The 27509-nt window shown below is 39.1% G+C and overlaps 1 protein-coding gene across 1 annotated transcript in view; it reads left to right on the plus strand.

Moving 5' to 3' along the window:
* LOC140429943 (ciliogenesis and planar polarity effector 1-like) overlaps nucleotides 1–27509 on the plus strand; it is a 687141-nt gene that overhangs the window by 147726 nt on the left and 511906 nt on the right. Inside the window, exons 11-12 of the mRNA XM_072517533.1 lie at nucleotides 2462–3204; nucleotides 26187–26398. Of these exons, the coding sequence (XP_072373634.1) occupies nucleotides 2462–3204; nucleotides 26187–26398 (955 nt within the window). The remainder of the gene's footprint in view (nucleotides 1–2461; nucleotides 3205–26186; nucleotides 26399–27509) is intronic.

The following is a 27509-nucleotide window of genomic DNA, read 5'->3' on the forward strand; positions in this document are numbered from 1 at the left end:
TTTAATCCGGACAAATGTGAGGTAATGCATTTTGGAAGGTCTAATGCAGGTAGGGAATATACAGTGAATGGTAGAACCCTCGAGTATTGAAAGTCAGAGAGATCTAGGAGTACAGGTCCACAGGTCATTGAAAGGGGCAACACAGGTGGAGAAGGTAGTCAAGAAGGCATACGGCATGCTTGCCTTCATTGGACGGGGCATTGAGTACAAGAACCTTAGTTAGGCCACACTTGGGTATAGTGTTCAATTCTGGTCGCCACACTACCAGAAGGATGTGGAGCATTAGAGAGGGTGCAGAAGAGATTTACCAGAATGTTGCCTGGTATGGAGGGCATTAGCTATGAGGAGCGGTTGAATAAACTCGGTTTGTTCTCACTGGAACGACGGAGGTTGAGGGGCGACCTGATAGAGGTCTACAAAATTATGAGGGGCATAGACAGAGTGGATAGTCAGAGGCTTTTCCCCAGGGTAGAGGGGTCAATTACTAGGGGGCATAGGTTTAAGGTGAGAGGGGCAAGGTTTAGAGTAGATGTACGAGGCAAGTTTTTTACGCAGAGGGTAGTGGGTGCCTGGAACTCGCTACCGGAGGAGGTGGTGGAAGCAGGGACGATAGTGACATTTAAGGGGCATCTTGACAAATACATGAATAGGATGGGAATAGAGGGATACGGACCCAGGAAGTGTAGAAGATTGTAGTTTAGTCGGGCAGCATGGTCGGCACGGGCTTGGAGGGCCGAAGGGCCTGTTCCTGTGCTGTACATTTCTTTGTTCTTTGTTCCTGGGATCCCTCCCACACTAGTTTAAATGCTCCCCAACAGAACTAGTGAAAGGCCCCCCAACAAGGACATTGGTCCCAGCTCTGCCTGGGTGCAACCCATCCGGTTTGTACAGGCCCCACCTTCCCCAGGACCAGTCCCAGTGCCTCAAGAATCCGAATCCCTCCCGGCTACACCATCTCTCCAGCCACGTGTTCTCTGATCTGTCCTCCTATTCCTGCTCTCTGTAGCGTGTGGAACTGGGAGTAATCCTGAGATTACTACATTTGAGGTCCTGCATTGTAGTTTATCTCCTAACTTCCTGTACTCTGTTTGTTGGTCCTCAGCCCTCAGATTACCCATGTCGTTGGTACCAATGTGAACCAAGGCCACTAGCTGTTCACCTTCCCCTCCCCAGAATGTCCTGCAGCCACTCCGTGACACCCGGACCCTGGTACCAGGGAGGCAACATACCATCCTCGATTCACGTTTACGGCCACAGAAGCGTCTGTCTGTGCCTCTCACCATTGAACTCCCTATCACTATAGCGCCCACCAGACTGAGCAGCAGAGCCACCCACAGTGCTGTGGATTTGGCTGTTGCTGCTTTCCCTTGACAGGCCTTTCCCCCCCAACAGTATCCAAAGCAGTATATCTGTTTGAGATGGGAGTGGCCACAGGAGGTTCCTGCATTGCTTTCCTGAGTCTTTTGCTGTTCCTGATGGTCACCCATTCACTTTCTACCTTCGCAATCCTCACTTGCGATGTGACAACCCCGCTAAGCGTGCTATCCACGACTTCCTCAGCATCGCGGATGGTCCACAGTGAGTCCACTCGCAGCTCCAGCTCTGAAATCCGGTTGGTTAGAAGCTGCATTTGGACACACCTTCTGCACGCATGGTCACCAGCATCCCTCATTTCCCACATTGTGCAGGATATACTCATTCAGCTGATTTCTGTACTTTGCAACTTGCTGTGTGAAAATAGACTTCAGTGTTTTTTCACGTGCCATTCCTCAGCTGTGAAGTGCTTTGTGACATCCTGAGGAAGGTAAGAGTATTGTGTATGTGAAGCCTCTTACTATCTCAAGCATTTCAAACAACTTTAGCTAGAATAACTGACTTTAAAGTGCCCTGACTGTGGAGGTAAATGAGGTGGATATTTTTGTGCACAGCCATGAGATAAATGAGTTGATTGAGGGAGGAATGTTGGCCAGGACATCAGGAGAACTTCCTGATATTAAGTAATGCGGTGCCATATTTAATATCCACAGGAACACACACATAGGATCTTCCAAGTCAGCCAAAGCAAAACAATGATCATGTGCTGCACTGGAATTCTAGTCTAGACTGTACTGAAATGAAAAATGAAATGAAATGAAAATGAAATGAAATGAAATGAATGAAATGAAAATCGCTTGTTGTCACAAGTAGGCTTCAAATGAAGTTACTGTGAAAAGCCCCTAGTCGCCACATTCCGGCGCCTGTTCGGGGAGGCCGGTACGGGAATTGAACCGTGCTGCTGGCCTGCCTGGGTCTGCTTTCAAAGCCAGCGATTTAGCCCTGTGCTAAACAGCCCCTGACGGCCTGTGATGGGGCTAATGAGACATTTCTACTCAAACCCTTTCCCTATCCTCGCCCTCCCAGATCCTGGTGGAGCTGCTGTTTTTGTCTCCTTGCTGCAGTTTAATCGGTTTCTATTTTGCAGGTTGATGAAGATGATGATTCTCTTGCTGCTGCTCCATGCCTTACCGATTACCCTAGGTTTCAAAACTCTGACCCCAGCACCATGGAGCAGGGCCACCTGGAGTTCGCCTCCATGTTCGATACCCTCCGTGCCAAACAGGGTGAACAAGCAGACCATCACGAGGCGAAACTCAGACATATCCAGAACAGCCTGTTGACAGCCTGGAGCATGGTAGTTTCTGTGAAGGCAATAGAGGGGAAGGACCTGCTGCTCCAGTACACGGTTCGGGCCTTCCTGCAGTTTGTCCGCCTCCTACCATTTGCCCCAGCCACTCTTCCGAGCTCGGTCATTAAAATGAAGAATAAACTGGTGAAGAAAGCCCTAAGGAGAAGCCCTGGAATCTTTCGGACGTTACAGCTCTTACGCTACTGCCTAACTGTCCTGAACTGGGATGGGGTGCACAAGCATTCACTAACACATGCAGTGAAGCTCTCAGCGGACATTGTGAAGTTAATCCTCGCTCAGAAATTAGGGCCAGCCTCATTCTCTCAGTCACTCCTGAGCAGCCTACTGGCACTCAACCTGGCATCTGTAAATCTGGACACAGTGTACTCCCTCCAATCACAGGCCTGCTTGGATATCCCATGGGACATTGGACCTGATTGTGTCCGAGTGCCAGCAGGTCGTAGGAAAAAGTATTCTCTCGTCACATTCTTGGAGCTGCCATCGCAAACAGTGCAAACAATCCAGAAGCCATCACACAGGTAGGAGCAAGACTGACTCATCGATATAGACCATCATCAGGCAGCAATAATACTCACTCACCGATATAGACCATCAGGCAGCAATAATACTCATCGATATAGACCATCAGGCAGCAATAATACTCACTCATCAATATAGACCATCATCACACAGCAATAATACTCATCAATATAGAGCACCATCAGGCAGCAATAATACTCACTCATCAATATAGACCATCATCACACAGCAATAATACTCATCAATATAGACCATCATCAGGCAGCAATAATACTCACTCATCAATATAGACCATCATCAGGCAGCAATAATACTCACTCATCGATATAGACCATCATCACACAGCAATAATACTCATCAATATAGAGCACCATCAGGCAGCAATAATACTCACTCATCAATATAGACCATCATCACACAGCAATAATACTCATCAATATAGAGCACCATCAGGCAGCAATAATACTCACTCATCGATATAGACCATCATCTCACAGCAATAATACTCATCAATATAGAGCACCATCAGGCAGCAATAATACTCACTCATCAATATAGACCATCATCACACAGCAATAATACTCATCAATATAGAGCACCATCAGGCAGCAATAATACTCACTCATCAATATAGACCATCATCAGGCAGCAATAATACTCACTCATCGATATAGACCATCATCACACAGCAATAATACTCATCAATATAGAGCACCATCAGGCAGCAATAATACTCACTCATCAATATAGACCATCATCACACAGCAATAATACTCATCAATATAGACCATCATCAGGCAGCAATAATACTCACTCATCGATATAGACCACCATCAGGCAGCAATAATACTCATCAATATAGAGCACCATCAGGCAGCAATAATACTCACTCATCGATATAGACCATCATCACACAGCAATAATACTCATCAATATAGAGCACCATCAGGCAGCAATAATACTCACTCATCAATATAGACCATCATCACACAGCAATAATACTCATCAATATAGACCATCATCAGGCAGCAATAATACTCACTCATCAATATAGACCATCATCAGGCAGCAATAATACTCACTCATCGATATAGACCATCATCACACAGCAATAATACTCATCAATATAGAGCACCATCAGGCAGCAATAATACTCACTCATCAATATAGACCATCATCACACAGCAATAATACTCATCAATATAGACCATCATCAGGCAGCAATAATACTCACTCATCGATATAGACCACCATCAGGCAGCAATAATACTCATCAATATAGAGCACCATCAGGCAGCAATAATACTCACTCATCGATATAGACCATCATCACACAGCAATAATACTCATCAATATAGACCATCATCAGGCAGCAATAATACTCACTCATCGATATAGACCATCATCAGGCAGCAATAATACTCACTCATCAATATAGACCACCATCAGGCAGCAATAATACTCACTCATCAATATAGAGCACCATCAGGCAGCAATAATACTCATCAATATAGACCATCATCAGGCAGCAATAATACTCACTCATCGATATAGACCACCATCAGGCAGCAATAATACTCACTCATCAATATAGACCACCATCAGACAGCAATAATACTCACTCATCAATATAGAGCACCATCAGGCAGCAATAATACTCACTCATCAATATAGAGCACCATCAGGCAGCAATAATACTCACTCATCAATATAGACCACCATCAGGCAGCAATAATACTCACTCATCAATATAGAGCACCATCAGGCAGCAATAATACTCACTCATCGATATAGACCATCATCAAGCAGCAATAATACTCACTCATCAATATAGACCATCATCAGGCAGCAATAATACTCATCAATATAGAGCACCATCAGGCAGCAATAATACTCACTCATCAATATAGACCACCATCAGGCAGCAATAATACTCACTCATCGATATAGAGCACCATCAGGCAGCAATAATACTCACTCATCGATATAGACCACCATCAGGCAGCAATAATACTCATCAATATAGAGCACCATCAGGCAGCAATAATACTCACTCATCGATATAGACCACCATCAGGCAGCAATAATACTCACTCATCAATATAGACCATCATCAGGCAGCAATAATACTCACTCATCAATATAGAGCACCATCAGGCAGCAATAATACTCACTCATCAATATAGAGCACCATCAGGCAGCAATAATACTCACTCATCAATATAGACCACCATCAGGCAGCAATAATACTCACTCATCAATATAGAGCACCATCAGGCAGCAATAATACTCACTCATCGATATAGACCATCATCAGGCAGCAATAATACTCACTCATCAATATAGACCATCATCAGGCAGCAATAATACTCACTCATCAATATAGACCACCATCAGGCAGCAATAATACTCACTCATCAATATAGAGCACCATCAGGCAGCAATAATACTCACTCATCGATATAGACCATCATCAGGCAGCAATAATACTCATCAATATAGAGCACCATCAGGCAGCAATAATACTCACTCATCAATATAGACCACCATCAGGCAGCAATAATACTCACTCATCGATATAGAGCACCATCAGGCAGCAATAATACTCACTCATCGATATAGACCACCATCAGGCAGCAATAATACTCATCAATATAGAGCACCATCAGGCAGCAATAATACTCACTCATCAATATAGACCACCATCAGGCAGCAATAATACTCACTCATCAATATAGACCATCAGGCAGCAATAATACTCATCAATATAGAGCACCATCAGGCAGCAATAATACTCACTCATCAATATAGACCACCATCAGGCAGCAATAATACTCATCAATATAGACCACCATCAGGCAGCAATAATACTCATCAATATAGAGGACCATCAGGCAGCAATAATACTCACTCATCGATATAGACCATCATCAGGCAGCAATAATACTCTCTCATCGATATAGACCATCAGGCAGCAATAATACTCACTCATCGATATAGAACACCATCAGGCAGCAATAATACTCTCTCATCGATATAGACCATCAGGCAGCAATAATACTCACTCATCAATATAGACCACCATCAGGCAGCAATAATACTCATCAATATAGAGCACCATCAGGCAGCAATAATACTCACTCATTGATATAGACCACCATCAGGCAGCAATAATACTCACTCATCAATATAGACCACCATCAGGCAGCAATAATACTCATCAATATAGACCACCATCAGGCAGCAATAATACTCATCAATATAGAGCACCATCAGGCAGCAATAATACTCACTCATCAATATAGACCACCATCAGGCAGCAATAATACTCTCTCATCAATATAGACCACCATCAGGCAGCAATAATACTCACTCATCGATATAGAGCACCATCAGGCAGCAATAATACTCATCAATATAGAGCACCATCAGGCAGCAATAATACTCACTCATCAATATAGACCACCATCAGGCAGCAATAATACTCACTCATCAATATAGACACAGCAATAATACTCACTCATCGATATAGACCACCATCAGGCAGCAATAATACTCATCAATATAGACCACCATCAGGCAGCAATAATACTCACTCATCGATATATACCACCATCAGGCAGCAATAATACTCACTCATCGATATAGACCACCATCAGGCAGCAATAATACTCACTCATCGATATAGACCATCATCAGGCAGCAATAATACTCTCTCATCGATATAGACCACCATCAGGCAGCAATAATACTCACTCATCGATATAGAGCACCATCAGGCAGCAATAATACTCACTCATCGATATAGACCACCATCAGGCAGCAATAATACTCACTCATCGATATAGACCACCATCAGGCAGCAATAATACTCACTCATCGATATAGACCATCATCAGGCAGCAATAATACTCTCTCATCGATATAGACCATCATCAGGCAGCAATAATACTCATCAATATAGAGCACCATCACACGGCAATAACACTCATTCATCAATATAGACCACCATCACACAGCAATAATACTCACTCATCGATATAGACCACCATCAGGCAGCAATAATACTCATCAATATAGAGCACCATCAGGCAGCAATAATACTCACTCATCAATATAGACCACCATCAGACAGCAATAATACTCATCAATATAGACCACCATCAGGCAACAATAATACTCATCAATATAGAGCACTATCAGGCAGCAATAATACTCACTCATCGATATAGATCATCATCACACAGCAATAATACTCACTCATTAATATAGATCATCATCACACAGCAATAATACTCACTCATCAATATAGACCACCATCAGACAGCAATAATACTCACTCATCAATATAGACCACCATCAGGCAACAATAATACTCATCAATATAGAGCACTATCAGGCAGCAATAACACTCACTCATCGATATAGAACATCATCACACAGCAATAATACTCACTCATTAATATAGATCATCATCACACAGCAATAATACTCACTCATCAATATAGACCACCATCAGGCAGCAATAATACTCACTCATCAATATAGAACATATCACACTGCAATAACACTCACTCATTAATATAGACCATCATCAGGCAGCAATAATACTCACTCATCAATATAGACCATCATCACACAGCAATAATACTCACTCATCAATATAGACCATCATCACACAGCAATAATACTCATTAATATAGACCATTATCACACAGCAATAATACTCACTCATCAATATAGACCATCATCACACAGCAATAATACTCTCTCATCTATATAGACGTTTATCACACAGCAACAATACTCACTCACCAATATAGACCATCATCACACAGCAATAATACTCACTCATTAATATCGACCATCATCATCACACAGCAATAATAGTCACTCATCAATATAGACCATCATCACACAGCAGTAATACTCAGTCTTCAATGTAGACCATCATCACACAGCAATAATACTCACTCATTAATATAGACCAGCATCACACAGCAATAATACTCACTCATTAATTTAGACCAGCATCACACTGCAATAATACTCACTCATCAATATAGACCATCAACACACAGCAATAATACTCACTCATTAATATAGATCATCATCATCACACAGCAATAATACTCACTCATCAAAATAGACCATCATCACGCAGCAATAATACTCACTCATCAATATAGACCATCATCACACAGCAATAACACTCACTCATCAATACAGACCATCAACACACAGCAATAATACTCACTCATTAATATAGACCATCATCACTCTGCAATAATACTCATCAAAATAGACCATCATCACACAGCAATAATACTCACTCATCAATATAGATCATCATCACACAGCAATAATACTCATTCATCAATACAGACCATCATCACACAGCAATAACACTCACTCATTAATATCGACCATCATCACACAGCAGTAATACTCAGTCATCAATGTAGACCATCATCACACAGTAATAATACGCACGCATTAATATAGACCAGCATCACACAGCAATAATACTCACTCATCAATATAGACCATCAACACACAGCAATAATACTCACTCATTAATATAGACCAGCATCACACAGCAATAATACTCACTCATTAATATAGACCATCATCACACAGCAATAATACTCACTCATTAATATAGACCATTATCACACAGCAACAATACTCACTCATCAATATAGACCATCATCACACAGCAATAACACTCACTCATCAATATAGACCATCATCACACAGCAATAATACTTACTCATCAATATAGACCATCATCACACAGCAATAATACTCATTCATTAATACAGACCATCATCACACAACAATAACACTCATTAATATAGACCATCATCACACAGCAATAATACTCACTCATCAGTATAGACCATCATCACACAGTAATGATACTCACTCATCAATATAGACCATTATCACTCTGCAATAATACTCATCAATATAGACCATCATCACACAGCAATAATACTCACTCATTAATATAGACCATTATCACACAGCAATAATACTCTCTCATCAATGTCGACCATTATCACACAGCAACAATACTCACTCGCCAATATAGACCATCATCACACAGCAATAATACCCACTCATTAATATAGATAATCATCATCACACAGCAATAATACTCACTCATCAATATAGACCATCATCACCCAGCAGTAATACTCACTCATTAATATAGACCAGCATCACACAGCAATAATACTCACTCATCAATATAGACCAGCATCACACAGCAATAATACTCACTCATTAATATAGACCATCATCACACAGCAATAATACTCTCTCATCAATATAGACCATTATCACACAGCAATAATACTCATTAATATAGACCAGCATCACACAGCAATAATACTCACTCATTAATATAGACCATCATCACACAGCAATAATACTCACTCATTAATATAGACCAGCATCACACAGCAATAATACTCACTCATTAATATAGACCATCATCACACAGCAATAATACTCTCTCATCAATATAGACCATCATCACACAGCAATAATACTCACTCATTAATATAGACCATCATCATACAGCAATAATACTCACTTATTAATATAGACCATCATCAGGCAGCAATAATACTCACTCATTAATATAGACCATTATCACACAGCAACAATACTCACTCATTAAGATAGACCATCATCACACAGCAATAACACTCACTCATCAATATAGACCATTATCACACAGCAATAATACTCTCTCATCAATGCCGACCATTATCACACAGCAACAATACTCACTCGCCAATATAGCCCAGCATCACACAGCAATAATACTCACTCATTAATATAGATAATCATCATCACACAGCAATAATACTCACTCATCAATATAGACCATCATCACCCAGCAGTAATACTCACTCATTAATATAGACCAGCATCACACAGCAATAATACTCACTCATCAATATAGACCAGCATCACACAGCAATAATACTCACTCATTAATATAGACCATCATCACACAGCAATAATACTCTCTCATCAATATAGACCATTATCACACAGCAATAATACTCACTCATTAATATAGACCGGCATCACACAGCAATAATACTCACTCATTAATATAGATAATCATCATCACACAGCAATAATACTCACTCATCAATATAGACCATCATCACCCAGCAGTAATACTCACTCATTAATATAGACCAGCATCACACAGCAATAATACTCACTCATCAATATAGATAATCATCATCACACAGCAATAATACTCACTCATCAATATAGACCATCATCACCCAGCAGTAATACTCACTCATTAATATAGACCAGCATCACACAGCAATAATACTCACTCATCAATATAGACCAGCATCACACAGCAATAATACTCACTCATTAATATAGACCATCATCACACAGCAATAATACTCTCTCATCAATATAGACCATTATCACACAGCAATAATACTCACTCATTAATATAGACCGGCATCACACAGCAATAATACTCACTCATCAATATAGACCATTATCACACAGCAATAATACTCACTCATCAATATAGACCAGCATCACACAGCAATAACACTCACTCATTAATATAGACCAGCATCACACAGCACTAATACTCACTCATTAATATAGACCATCATCACACAGCAATAATACTCTCTCATCTATATAGACCATCATCACACAGCAATAATACTCACTCATTAATATAGACCATCATCATACAGCAATAATACTCACTTATTAATATAGACCATCATCAGGCAGCAATAATACTCACTCATCAATATAGACCACCATCAGGCAGCAATAATACTCACTCATCAATATAGACCATCATCACACAGCAATAATACTCACTCATTAATATAGACCAGCATCACACAGCAATAATACTCACTCATCAATATAGACCATTATCACACAGCAATAATACTCACTCATCAATATAGACCAGCATCACACAGCAATAACACTCACTCATTAATATAGACCACCATCAGACAGCAATAATACTCACTCATTAATATAGACCATCATCATACAGCAATAATACTCACTTATTAATATAGACCATCATCAGGCAGCAATAATACTCACTCATCAATATAGATCATCATCACACAGCAATAATATTCACTCATTAATATAGACCATCATCACACAGCAATAATACTCACTCATCAATATAGACCATCATCACACAGCAATAATACTCTCTCATCGATATAGACCAGCATCACACAGCAATAACACTCACTCATTAATATAGACCACCATCAGACAGCAATAATACTCACTTATTAATATAGACCATCATCAGGCAGCAATAATACTCACTCATCAATATAGATCATCATCACACAGCAATAATACTCACTCATCGATATAGACCACCATCAGGCAGCAATAATACTCATTAATATAGACCATCATCACACAGCAATAATACTCACTCATTAATATAGACCATTATCACACAGCAATAATACTCTCTCATCAATATAGACCATTATCACACAGCAATAATACTCACTCATTAATATAGACCATCATCACACAGCAATAATACTCACTCATTAATATAGACCATTATCACACAGCAATAATACTCTCTCATCAATATAGACCATTATCACACAGCAATAATACACACTCATTAATATAGACCATTATCACACAGCAATAATACTCTCTCATCAATATAGACCATTATCACACAGCAATAATACTCACTCATTAATATAGACCATCATCACACAGCAATAATACTCATTCATTAATATAGACCATCATCACACAGCAATAATACTCACTCATTAATATAGACCATCATCACACAACAATAATACTCATTAATATAGACCATCATCACACAGCAATAATACTCATTAATATAGACCATCATCACACAGCAATAATACTGATTAATATAGACCATCATCACACAGCAATAATACTCACTCATTAATATAGACCATTATCACACAGCAATAATACTCTCTCATCAATATAGACCATTATCACACAGCAATAATACTCACTCATTAATATAGACCATTATCACACAGCAATAATACTCTCTCATCAATATAGACCATTATCACACAGCAATAATACTCTCTCATCAATATAGACCATTATCACACAGCAATAATACTCACTCATTAATATAGACCATTATCACACAGCAATAATACTCTCTCATCAAAATAGACCATTATCACACAGCAATAATACTCTCTCATTAATATAGACCATTATCACACAGCAATAACACTCACTCATTAATATAGACCAGCATCACACAGCAACAATACTCACTCATTAATATAGACCATCATCACTCTGCAATAATACTCACTCATTAATATAGACCATTATCACACAGCAATAATACACACTCATTAATATAGACCATCATCACACAGCAATAATACTCACTCATTAATATAGACCACCATCAGACAGCAATAACACTCACTCATTAATATAGACCATCATCAGGCACCAACAATACTCACTCATTAATATAGACCATTATCACACAGCAATAATACTCACTCATTAATATAGACCATTATCACACAGCAATAATACTCTCTCATTAATATGGACCATTATCACACAGCAATAATACTCACTCATCAATATAGACCATCATCACACAGCAATAACACTCACTCATTAATATAGACCATCATCACACAGCAGTAATACTCAGTCATCAAAATAGACCATCAACACACAGCAATAATACTCACTCATCAATATAGACCATCATCACACAGCAATAATACTCACTCATCAATATAGACCATCATCAGGCAGCAATAATACTCATCAATATAGACCACCATCAGGCAGCAATAATACTCACTCATCAATATAGAGCACCATCAGGCAGCAATAATACTCACTCATCGATATAGACCATCATCAGGCAGCAATAATACTCATCAATATAGAGCACCATCAGGCAGCAATAATACTCACTCATCAATATAGACCACCATCAGGCAGCAATAATACTCACTCATCGATATAGAGCACCAGCAGGCAGCAATAATACTCACTCATCGATATAGACCACCATCAGGCAGCAATAATACTCATCAATATAGAGCACCATCAGGCAGCAATAATACTCACTCATCGATATAGACCACCATCAGGCAGCAATAATATTCACTCATCAATATAGACCATCATCAGGCAGCAATAATACTCACTCATCAATATAGAGCACCATCAGGCAGCAATAATACTCACTCATCAATATAGAGCACCATCAGGCAGCAATAATACTCACTCATCAATATAGACCACCATCAGGCAGCAATAATACTCACTCATCAATATAGAGCACCATCAGGCAGCAATAATACTCACTCATCGATATAGACCATCATCAGGCAGCAATAATACTCACTCATCAATATAGACCATCATCAGGCAGCAATAATACTCACTCATCAATATAGACCACCATCAGGCAGCAATAATACTCACTCATCAATATAGAGCACCATCAGGCAGCAATAATACTCACTCATCGATATAGACCATCATCAGGCAGCAATAATACTCATCAATATAGAGCACCATCAGGCAGCAATAATACTCACTCATCAATATAGACCACCATCAGGCAGCAATAATACTCACTCATCGATATAGAGCACCATCAGGCAGCAATAATACTCACTCATCGATATAGACCACCATCAGGCAGCAATAATACTCATCAATATAGAGCACCATCAGGCAGCAATAATACTCACTCATCAATATAGACCACCATCAGGCAGCAATAATACTCACTCATCAATATAGACCATCAGGCAGCAATAATACTCATCAATATAGAGCACCATCAGGCAGCAATAATACTCACTCATCAATATAGACCACCATCAGGCAGCAATAATACTCATCAATATAGACCACCATCAGGCAGCAATAATACTCATCAATATAGAGGACCATCAGGCAGCAATAATACTCACTCATCGATATAGACCATCATCAGGCAGCAATAATACTCTCTCATCGATATAGACCATCAGGCAGCAATAATACTCACTCATCGATATAGAACACCATCAGGCAGCAATAATACTCTCTCATCGATATAGACCATCAGGCAGCAATAATACTCACTCATCAATATAGACCACCATCAGGCAGCAATAATACTCATCAATATAGAGCACCATCAGGCAGCAATAATACTCACTCATTGATATAGACCACCATCAGGCAGCAATAATACTCACTCATCAATATAGACCACCATCAGGCAGCAATAATACTCATCAATATAGACCACCATCAGGCAGCAATAATACTCATCAATATAGAGCACCATCAGGCAGCAATAATACTCACTCATCAATATAGACCACCATCAGGCAGCAATAATACTCTCTCATCAATATAGACCACCATCAGGCAGCAATAATACTCACTCATCGATATAGAGCACCATCAGGCAGCAATAATACTCATCAATATAGAGCACCATCAGGCAGCAATAATACTCACTCATCAATATAGACCACCATCAGGCAGCAATAATACTCACTCATCAATATAGACACAGCAATAATACTCACTCATCGATATAGACCACCATCAGGCAGCAATAATACTCATCAATATAGACCACCATCAGGCAGCAATAATACTCACTCATCGATATATACCACCATCAGGCAGCAATAATACTCACTCATCGATATAGACCACCATCAGGCAGCAATAATACTCACTCATCGATATAGACCATCATCAGGCAGCAATAATACTCTCTCATCGATATAGACCACCTTCAGGCAGCAATAATACTCACTCATCGATATAGAGCACCATCAGGCAGCAATAATACTCACTCATCGATATAGACCACCATCAGGCAGCAATAATACTCACTCATCGATATAGACCACCATCAGGCAGCAATAATACTCACTCATCGATATAGACCATCATCAGGCAGCAATAATACTCTCTCATCGATATAGACCATCATCAGGCAGCAATAATACTCATCAATATAGAGCACCATCAGGCAGCAATAATACTCACTCATCGATATAGACCATCATCAGGCAGCAATAATACTCTCTCATCGATATAGACCATCATCAGGCAGCAATAATACTCATCAATATAGAGCACCATCACACGGCAATAACACTCATTCATCAATATAGACCACCATCACACAGCAATAATACTCACTCATCGATATAGACCACCATCAGGCAGCAATAATACTCATCAATATAGAGCACCATCAGGCAGCAATAATACTCATCAATATAGACCACCATCAGACAGCAATAATACTCATCAATATAGACCACCATCAGGCAACAATAATACTCATCAATATAGAGCACTATCAGGCAGCAATAATACTCACTCATCGATATAGATCATCATCACACAGCAATAATACTCACTCATTAATATAGATCATCATCACACAGCAATAATACTCACTCATCAATATAGACCACCATCAGACAGCAATAATACTCACTCATCAATATAGACCACCATCAGGCAACAATAATACTCATCAATATAGAGCACTATCAGGCAGCAATAACACTCACTCATCGATATAGAACATCATCACACAGCAATAATACTCACTCATTAATATAGATCATCATCACACAGCAATAATACTCACTCATCAATATAGACCACCATCAGGCAGCAATAATACTCACTCATCAATATAGAACATCATCACACTGCAATAACACTCACTCATTAATATAGACCATCATCAGGCAGCAATAATACTCACTCATCAATATAGACCATCATCACACAGCAATAATACTCACTCATCAATATAGACCATCATCACACAGCAATAATACTCATTAATATAGACCATTATCACACAGCAATAATACTCACTCATCAATATAGACCATCATCACACAGCAATAATACTCTCATCTATATAGACGTTTATCACACAGCAACAATACTCACTCACCAATATAGACCATCATCACACAGCAATAATACTCACTCATTAATATCGACCATCATCATCACACAGCAATAATAGTCACTCATCAATATAGACCATCATCACACAGCAGTAATACTCAGTCTTCAATGTAGACCATCATCACACAGCAATAATACTCACTCATTAATATAGACCAGCATCACACAGCAATAATACTCACTCATTAATTTAGACCAGCATCACACTGCAATAATACTCACTCATCAATATAGACCATCAACACACAGCAATAATACTCACTCATTAATATAGATCATCATCATCACACAGCAATAATACTCACTCATCAAAATAGACCATCATCACGCAGCAATAATGCTCACTCATCAATATAGACCATCATCACACAGCAATAACACTCACTCATCAATATAGACCATCAACACACAGCAATAATACTCACTCATTAATATAGACCATCATCACTCTGCAATAATACTCATCAAAATAGACCATCATCACACAGCAATAATACTCACTCATCAATATAGATCATCATCACACAGCAATAATACTCATTCATCAATACAGACCATCATCACACAGCAATAACACTCACTCATTAATATCGACCATCATCACACAGCAGTAATACTCAGTCATCAATGTAGACCATCATCACACAGCAATAATACGCACGCATTAATATAGACCAGCATCACACAGCAATAATACTCACTCATCAATATAGACCATCAACACACAGCAATAATACTCACTCATTAATATAGACCAGCATCACACAGCAATAATACTCACTCATTAATATAGACCATCATCACACAGCAATAATACTCACTCATTAATATAGACCATTATCACACAGCAACAATACTCACTCATCAATATAGACCATCATCACACAGCAATAACACTCACTCATCAATATAGACCATCATCACACAGCAATAATACTCACTCATCAATATAGACCATCATCACACAGCAATAATACTCATTCATTAATACAGACCATCATCACACAACAATAACACTCACTCATTAATATAGACCATCATCACACAGCAATAATACTCACTCGTCAGTATAGACCATCATCACACAGTAATAATACTCACTCATCAATATAGACCATTATCACTCTGCAATAATACTCATCAATATAGACCATCATCACACAGCAATAATACTCACTCATTAATATAGACCATTATCACACAGCAATAATACTCTCTCATCAATGTCGACCATTATCACACAGCAACAATACTCACTCGCCAATATAGACCATCATCACACAGCAATAATACCCACTCATTAATATAGATAATCATCATCACACAGCAATAATACTCACTCATCAATATAGACCATCATCACCCAGCAGTAATACTCACTCATTAATATAGACCAGCATCACACAGCAATAATACTCACTCATCAATATAGACCAGCATCACACAGCAATAATACTCACTCATTAATATAGACCATCATCACACAGCAATAATACTCTCTCATCAATATAGACCATTATCACACAGCAATAATACTCACTCATTAATATAGACCAGCATCACACAGCAATAATACTCACTCATTAATATAGACCATCATCACACAGCAATAATACTCACTCATTAATATAGACCAGCATCACACAGCAATAATACTCACTCATTAATATAGACCATCATCACACAGCAATAATACTCTCTCATCAATATAGACCATCATCACACAGCAATAATACTCACTCATTAATATAGACCATCATCATACAGCAATAATACTCACTTATTAATATAGACCATCATCAGGCAGCAATAATACTCACTCATTAATATAGACCATTATCACACAGCAACAATACTCACTCATTAAGATAGACCATCATCACACAGCAATAACACTCACTCATCAATATAGACCATTATCACACAGCAATAATACTCTCTCATCAATGCCGACCATTATCACACAGCAACAATACTCACTCGCCAATATAGCCCATCATCACACAGCAATAATACTCACTCATTAATATAGATAATCATCATCACACAGCAATAATACTCACTCATCAATATAGACCATCATCACCCAGCAGTAATACTCACTCATTAATATAGACCAGCATCACACAGCAATAATACTCACTCATCAATATAGACCAGCATCACACAGCAATAATACTCACTCATTAATATAGACCATCATCACACAGCAATAATACTCTCTCATCAATATAGACCATTATCACACAGCAATAATACTCACTCATTAATATAGACCGGCATCACACAGCAGTAATACTCACTCATCAATATAGACCATTATCACACAGCAATAATACTCACTCATCAATATAGACCAGCATCACACAGCAATAACACTCACTCATTAATATAGACCAGCATCACACAGCACTAATACTCACTCATTAATATAGACCATCATCACACAGCAATAATACTCTCTCATCTATATAGACCATCATCACACAGCAATAATACTCACTCATTAATATAGACCATCATCATACAGCAATAATACTCACTTATTAATATAGACCATCATCAGGCAGCAATAATACTCACTCATCAATATAGACCACCATCAGGCAGCAATAATACTCACTCATCAATATAGACCATCATCACACAGCAATAATACTCACTCATTAATATAGACCAGCATCACACAGCAATAATACTCACTCATCAATATAGACCATTATCACACAGCAATAATACTCACTCATCAATATAGACCAGCATCACACAGCAATAACACTCACTCATTAATATAGACCACCATCAGACAGCAATAATACTCACTCATTAATATAGACCATCATCATACAGCAACAATACTCACTTATTAATATAGACCATCATCAGGCAGCAATAATACTCACTCATCAATATAGATCATCATCACACAGCAATAATACTCACTCATTAATATAGACCATCATCACACAGCAATAATACTCACTCATCAATATAGACCATCATCACACAGCAATAATACTCTCTCATCGATATCGACCAGCATCACACAGCAATAACACTCACTCATTAATATAGACCACCATCAGACAGCAATAATACTCACTTATTAATATAGACCATCATCAGGCAGCAATAATACTCACTCATCAATATAGATCATCATCACACAGCAATAATACTCACTCATCGATATAGACCACCATCAGGCAGCAATAATACTCATTAATATAGACCATCATCACACAGCAATAATACTCACTCATGAATATAGACCATTATCACACAGCGATAATACTCTCTCATCAATATAGACCATTATCACACAGCAATAATACTCACTCATTAATATAGACCATCATCACACAGCAATAATACTCACTCATTAATATAGACCATTATCACACAGCAATAATACTCTCTCATCAATATAGACCATTATCACACAGCAATAATACACACTCATTAATATAGACCATTATCACACAGCAATAATACTCTCTCATCAATATAGACCATTATCACACAGCAATAATACTCACTCATTAATATAGACCATCATCACACAGCAATAATACTCATTCATTAATATAGACCATCATCACACAGCAATAATACTCACTCATTAATATAGACCATCATCACACAGCAATAATACTCATTAATATAGACCATCATCACACAGCAATAATACTCATTAATATAGACCATCATCACACAGCAATAATACTGATTAATATAGACCATCATCACACAGCAATAATACTCACTCATTAATATAGACCATTATCACACAGCAATAATACTCTCTCATCAATATAGACCATTATCACACAGCAATAATACTCACTCATTAATATAGACCATTATCACACAGCAATAATACTCTCTCATCAATATAGACCATTATCACACAGCAATAATACTCTCTCATCAATATAGACCATTATCACACAGCAATAATACTCATTAATATAGACCATTATCACACAGCAATAATACTCTCTCATCAAAATAGACCATTATCACACAGCAATAATACTCTCTCATTAATATAGACCATTATCACACAGCAATAACACTCACTCATTAATATAGACCAGCATCACACAGCAACAATACTCACTCATTAATATAGACCATCATCACTCTGCAATAATACTCACTCATTAATATAGACCATTATCACACAGCAATAATACACACTCATTAATATAGACCATCATCACACAGCAATAATACTCACTCATTAATATAGACCACCATCAGACAGCAATAACACTCACTCATTAATATAGACCATCATCAGGCACCAACAATACTCACTCATTAATATAGACCATTATCACACAGCAATAATACTCACTCATTAATATAGACCATTATCACACAGCAATAATACTCTCTCATTAATATAGACCATTATCACACAGCAATAATACTCACTCATCAATATAGACCATCATCACACAGCAATAACACTCACTCATTAATATAGACCATCATCACACAGCAGTAATACTCAGTCATCAAAATAGACCATCAACACAAAGCAATAATACTCACTCATCAATATAGACCATCATCACACAGCAATAATACTCATTCATCAATACAGACCATCATCACACAGCAATAATACTCACTCATTAATATAGACCATTATCACACAGCAATAATACTCGCTCATCAATATAGACCATTATCACACAGCAATAATACTCACTCATTAATATAGACCATCATCACACAGCAATAATACTCATTCATTAATATAGACCATCATCACACAGCAATAATACTCACTCATTAATATAGACCATCATCACACAGCAATAATACTCATTAATATAGACCATCATCACACAGCAATAATACTCTCTCATCAATATAGACCATTATCACACAGCAATAATACTCACTCATTAATATAGACCATTATCACACAGCAATAATACTCTCTCATCAATATAGACCATTATCACACAGCAATAATACTCACTCATTAATATAGACCATCATCACACAGCAATAATACTCATTCATTAATATAAACCATCATCACACAGCAAAAATACTCACTCATTAATATCGACCATCATCACACAGCAATAATACTCAATATAGACCATCATCACACAGCAATAATACTCACTCATTAATATAGACCATCATCACACAGCAATAATACTCATTAATATAGACCATCATCACACAGCAATAATACTCACTCATTAATATAGACCATTATCACACAGCAATAATACTCACTCATTAATATAGACCATTATCACACAGCAATAATACTCTCTCATCAATATAGACCATTATCACACAGCAATAATACTCTCTCATCAATATAGACCATTATCACACAGCAATAATACTCACTCATTAATATAGACCATTATCACACAGCAATAATACTCTCTCATCAAAATAGACCATTATCACACAGCAATAATACTCTCTCATTAATATAGACCATTATCTCACAGCAATAACACTCACTCATTAATATAGACCATCATCAGGCAGCAACAATACTCACTCATTAATATAGACCATCATCACTCTGCAATAATACTCACTCATTAATATAGACCATTATCACACAGCAATAATACTCACTCATTAATGTAGACCATCATCACACAGCAATAATACTCACTCATTAATATAGACCACCATCAGACAGCAATAACACTCACTCATTAATATAGACCATCATCAGGCAGCAACAATACTCACTCATTAATATAGACCATCATCACACAGCAATAATACTCATTAATATAGACCATCATCACACAGCAATAATACTCACTCATTAATATAGACCATCATCACACAGCAATAACACTCACTCATTAATATAGACCATCATCACACAGCAGTAATACTCAGTCATCAAAATAGACCATCAACACACAGCAATAATACTCACTCATTAATATAGACCATTATCACACAGCAATAATACTCACTCATCAATGTAGACCATCATCACACAGCAATAATACTCACTCATTAATATAGACCATTATCACACAGCAATAATACTCACTCATCAATGTAGACCATCATCACACAGCAATAACACTCACTCATTAATATAAACCATCATCACTGTAGAGGGTGCCATCTCCGCTACTCCACTACTGGGCCGATATCTGGGGTTTGAATATCTGTGTGTGTCTCTCTCCAGCTGGCACTGAAACTTCAGAGGCCAGGGGATGTCGCACTGGGACACTTCCACTGAAGAGAGCACTGATTCAAGCCTGCCGTTTATTCCTAACCGACAGCCTGAGACTTATATCACACAGATCTCCAGACCCCTACCAATACCCAGGTGATTCTCTCTCTTGCCGGTGGTGCAACACCCACCCGGTTCCTACTCCACTAGAGTAGCTTTCCCAAGAGAGAGAATAGGACACTGCTGTTTATTTCCTAACCAGCAGTCTGTCCTGAGTGAATCGATCAAGATGACCCTCGCTTCTTGAACCCGGAATTAAGGTGAGGAGTATTTTTAACAATGACTTGGTCAGAGATCGCTGGTGAAAGATTGAAGAATTTAAACGACTCCAATTATCATCAAATCAAGGTTTATTGCAAAACCCAGGTCAAAATCACCAACAGAAGAAACACAATAAAATCTTATGCTCTAATACAACTAAGTCTATTCAAAAGTAATATAGCGGACACAACGAAAATTCTTATGATTACACAGTTTTTAGCAATATCACAAGGCACAAAACAAATTCCCTTCCCCAAAGCCTCAACCACTATTAAAGTCAAGGGAGTTTCGCAAGCTGCTGCAGGGTACTTACGGTCACAGGCTGCAGAGGTCAAGTCAGGGGTGCAGAGGTCGAGCCAAGAACGAAGCGACCCCCAATCGAAAACACAGCCCCTTTTATATTGTTATACCTGGCTTTGTTCTGTGATCGGCCAGCCCCTTTTGCATTGAAAAAGGTAAGTTTTAAAGTTCCCGCTGGTCCCGCCCCCTTTGAGCCGGTCAGAGCTGTATGTTTCCGGGTATTCCTCGCAGGTCCACCCCTTCCAGCTAGGCAGACCTGCGCGATTTGAATTTGGCGCTGGCTCCGCCCCCTCCTTCCAGTGAGTTTCTGCCGGTAGCTTCTGTCAAGCTTGGAGTACCTCCCCCAGGTCCGCCTCCAACTTGGTTTTTCTGCCGGTAGCTTCTGTCAAGCTTGGAGTACCTCCCCCAGGTCCGCCTCCAACTTGGGTTTTTTTCAGACCTGCGCGATTTGAATTTGGCGCTGGCTCCGCCCCCCTCCTCCCAGTGAGTTTCTGCCGGTAGCTCCTGTCAAGATTGGAGTACCTCCCCCAGGTCCGCCTCCAACTTGGTTTTTTCTACCGCTGATCTTACAGGGGCTTTTCCAGCGCAATATGCTGAACCCAGACAGTCTGTTTCCTAGGATAACGAGGTTAAGCTCTCTTGTGAAGAATTTCAGTGTCTTCCAGCTGCTCCGGAGATGGCTGCTGTTCTCACCTCGCTATGTTGATGGGGTGTTAATTGGATTCTGCTCTGGTGGAGGCCAGGTCATTTACATTTGCATGGGGCTATGACCATCCCATTGTCCTGCTTGCATGCAAGCCTCCTGTGTATTCCCGTGCCCCTTTGTCTGTGTTTTGATGTTATCTTGTTGTCTGGCTCCTTCTTCCTTGTAGCTCCTAGGGGGGTGTTTGTAAATATTTATGTACTTATGTCCCTACTCAGCTCAGCGGACCAAGCCTGCTGGGAAAACTGATTCTGTTCTCTTGGCTGAAAAGTCAGTTTACAGTCTCTGAGTTTTTCCAAAAGGGCCGAATTGCCCGAAAACCTTACATCACACAGCAATAATACTCATTCATCAATATAGACCATCATCAGGCAGCAACAGTACTCACTCATTAATATAGACCATCATCACTCTGCAATAATACTCACTCATTAATATAGACCATTATCACACAGCAATAATACTCACTCATCAATATAGACCATCATCACACAGCAATAATACTCACTCATCAATATAGACCATCATCACACAGCAATAGTACTCTCTCATTAATATAGACCATTATCACACAGCAATAACACTCACTCATTAATATAGACCATCATCAGGCAGCAACAATACTCACTCATTAATATAGACCATCATCACACAGCAATAATACTCACTCATTAATATAGACCATCATCACACAGCAATAATACTCACTCATTAATATAGACCACCATCAGACAGCAATAACACTCACTCATTAATATAGACCATCATCAGGCAGCAACAATACTCACTCATTAATATAGACCATTATCACACAGCAATAATACTCACTCATTAATATAGACCATTATCACACAGCAATAATACTCTCTCATTAATATAGACCATTATCACACAGCAATAATACTCACTCATTAATATAGACCATCATCACACAGCAATAACACTCACTCATTAATATAGACCATTATCACACAGCAATAATACTCACTCATCAATATAGACCATCATCACACAGCAATAACACTCACTCATTAATATAGACCATCATCACACAGCAATAATACTCATTAATATAGACCATTATCACACAGCAATAATACTCTCTCATCAAAATAGACCATCAACACACAGCAATAATACTCACTCATTAATATAGACTATCATCACACAGCAATAATACTCTCTCATCAATATAGACCATTATCACACAGCAATAATACTCTCTCATTAATATAGACCATCATCACACAGCAATAATATTCATTAATATAGACCATTATCACACAGCAATAATACTCTCTCATCAATATAGACCATCATCACACAGCAATAATACTCATTAATATAGACCATTATCACACAGCAATAATACTCACTCATTAATATAGACCATCATCACACAGCAATAATACTCATTAATATAGACCACCATCAGACAGCAATAACACTCACTCATTAATATAGACCATCATCAGGCAGCAACAATACTCACTCTTTAATATAGACCATTATCACACAGCAATAATACTCACTCATTAATATAGACCATTATCACACAGCAATAATACTCTCTCATTAATATAGACCATTATCACACAGCAATAATACTCACTCATTAATATAGACCATCATCACACAGCAATAACACTCACTCATTAATATAGACCATTATCACACAGCAATAATACTCACTCATCAATATAGACCATCATCACACAGCAATAACACTCACTCATTAATATAGACCATCATCACACAGCAATAATACTCATTAATATAGACCATTATCACACAGCAATAATACTCTCTCATCAAAATAGACCATCAACACACAGCAATAATACTCACTCATTAATATAGACTATCATCACACAGCAATAATACTCTCTCATCAAAATAGACCATTATCACACAGCAATAATACTCTCTCATTAATATAGACCATCATCACACAGCAATAATACTCATTAATATAGACCATCATCACACAGCAATAATACTCTCTCATCAATATAGACCAGCATCACACAGCAATAATACTCACTCATTAATATAGACCATCATCACACAGCAATAACACTCTCTCATCAATATAGACCATCATACATCAATAATACTCTCTCATGTGTATGGGAGATTTTTTCTGGAACAGTCTGCAACTCTTTTGTTAGTGAGGGACAATTTGAAAAGGGAATTCGAGCAGTGGTTTGACGGACAGTTTTTGGGGGCAGATGTTTTGTGAAGAATCTGATGAAATGGGTGGTTGAAGGATGCGGTACATTTGGAGATGGCGTGGGCAATATTGTTGTGAAGGGGATTAGATATTTTCCTGTAGTGCTTTTGTTGATGTGATTCATTCCACAATGTGAGCTTGTATCTAATTGGCACAGACTGGCTATCCCTTGGCGCCTATTGTACCAGAATGCATTGCAGCTCCATTCCCACCTCCAGACGCTCCAACAACAACGAATCAGAGGCAACTCAAGGAAGAGGCTTCAGGGGGAGAAGGCAACCCTAACGTCACTGCTCTCCCAGATCCAGAGCACCTTGCAGGCTATGGGAGAGAGACTTGGACCCAGCAGGCAGCTGAAACCTCTTGCAGGTAGGGAGTTTCAATAAACATAGGCCTGAATTCTCTGTTCTGGAGCTGGCGATCTCCGCCAGTGGAAATTTGCTGCTGTCCTCTGCTGGTGCCAGGAATGGTGGCCGCTATGCGGGTCTCTCCTTCACCATGCTAATATATACACTGGGAGCTCGCTGGATTCCGGTGGGATCCCAGTACTGGCCGTAATTTTGAGCGGGCGACCCAATAGCGAGGTCCGGTGCTGGCTCCCCCTGACCCCCTTAGCGCAAATCCTGGCTCCCTACCAGCAGGTAGCAGAATCCTCCCCTTCCACTGGGGGAATAACAGGTCATCCTCCAAGGCACGCTCACAGGGGGTGACCAGATCCCCCAATCCGACCTCTCCCAACAGAGACCCCCATCACAGATCCCCCCTTATCGGTGACTCCCCTCATCAGAATCTCCACGAGAAACCCCCGTAAAGACTCCCAGCAAAGACCTCATCAGCCACCCCTTCCCAAAAGCTGAAGAACAGTCCCGGCAGCAGAATGAAAAATCACAGCATTTACCCCTAACATCTGACAAAGATGTTTGAAGCAGCAGCTGTTACAAGTGTCAGAGGCTTCCTCAAAAGCCAAGCACACTTCAAAAGGGCTTTAGATCCCTTGACAGCCTTTGAAATGCAAATCTTCCATTCAGTTTCACACAGCAATACATTAGCCAGTGATTGACAGTTTTAGTACTCCAGAGGCACGTGGTTTGTGGATTGTTTATCGACCTTTCCCTTCAACCTTGAATGCATCTCAAGCACCCTGCTTTGATGTGAACCACAGTGCTTATAACACCCGTTATGATTGACCGCTCCTCACCACAGCATAAGCAGCAAAGTGATTTCACTTCCTCTTTTTCACAGCAGAAAGCACTGAAACGATTCACCAGGCAACTATCTCTGCAGCGGTGGGGGGGGGATGGGGGGGGGGGGGGGGGGGGTCTGCCGGTTGGGTCAGCAGGACGGTGGTGGTGGTCGGGTCATCCTCATGCGTGTGTGGTGGGAGGAGAGGATACCCCTACTCAGCAGGGGATGGGCAGAATTTGTGGGTGGCGGGGAACCTTGTGGGGGGGGGCCCTCAGTTCTGCACTGATCCCCTTGG

The sequence above is a fragment of the Scyliorhinus torazame genome, chromosome 9 (genome assembly GCF_047496885.1).
Source record: "Scyliorhinus torazame isolate Kashiwa2021f chromosome 9, sScyTor2.1, whole genome shotgun sequence".
Lineage (NCBI taxonomy): Eukaryota > Metazoa > Chordata > Chondrichthyes > Carcharhiniformes > Scyliorhinidae > Scyliorhinus > Scyliorhinus torazame.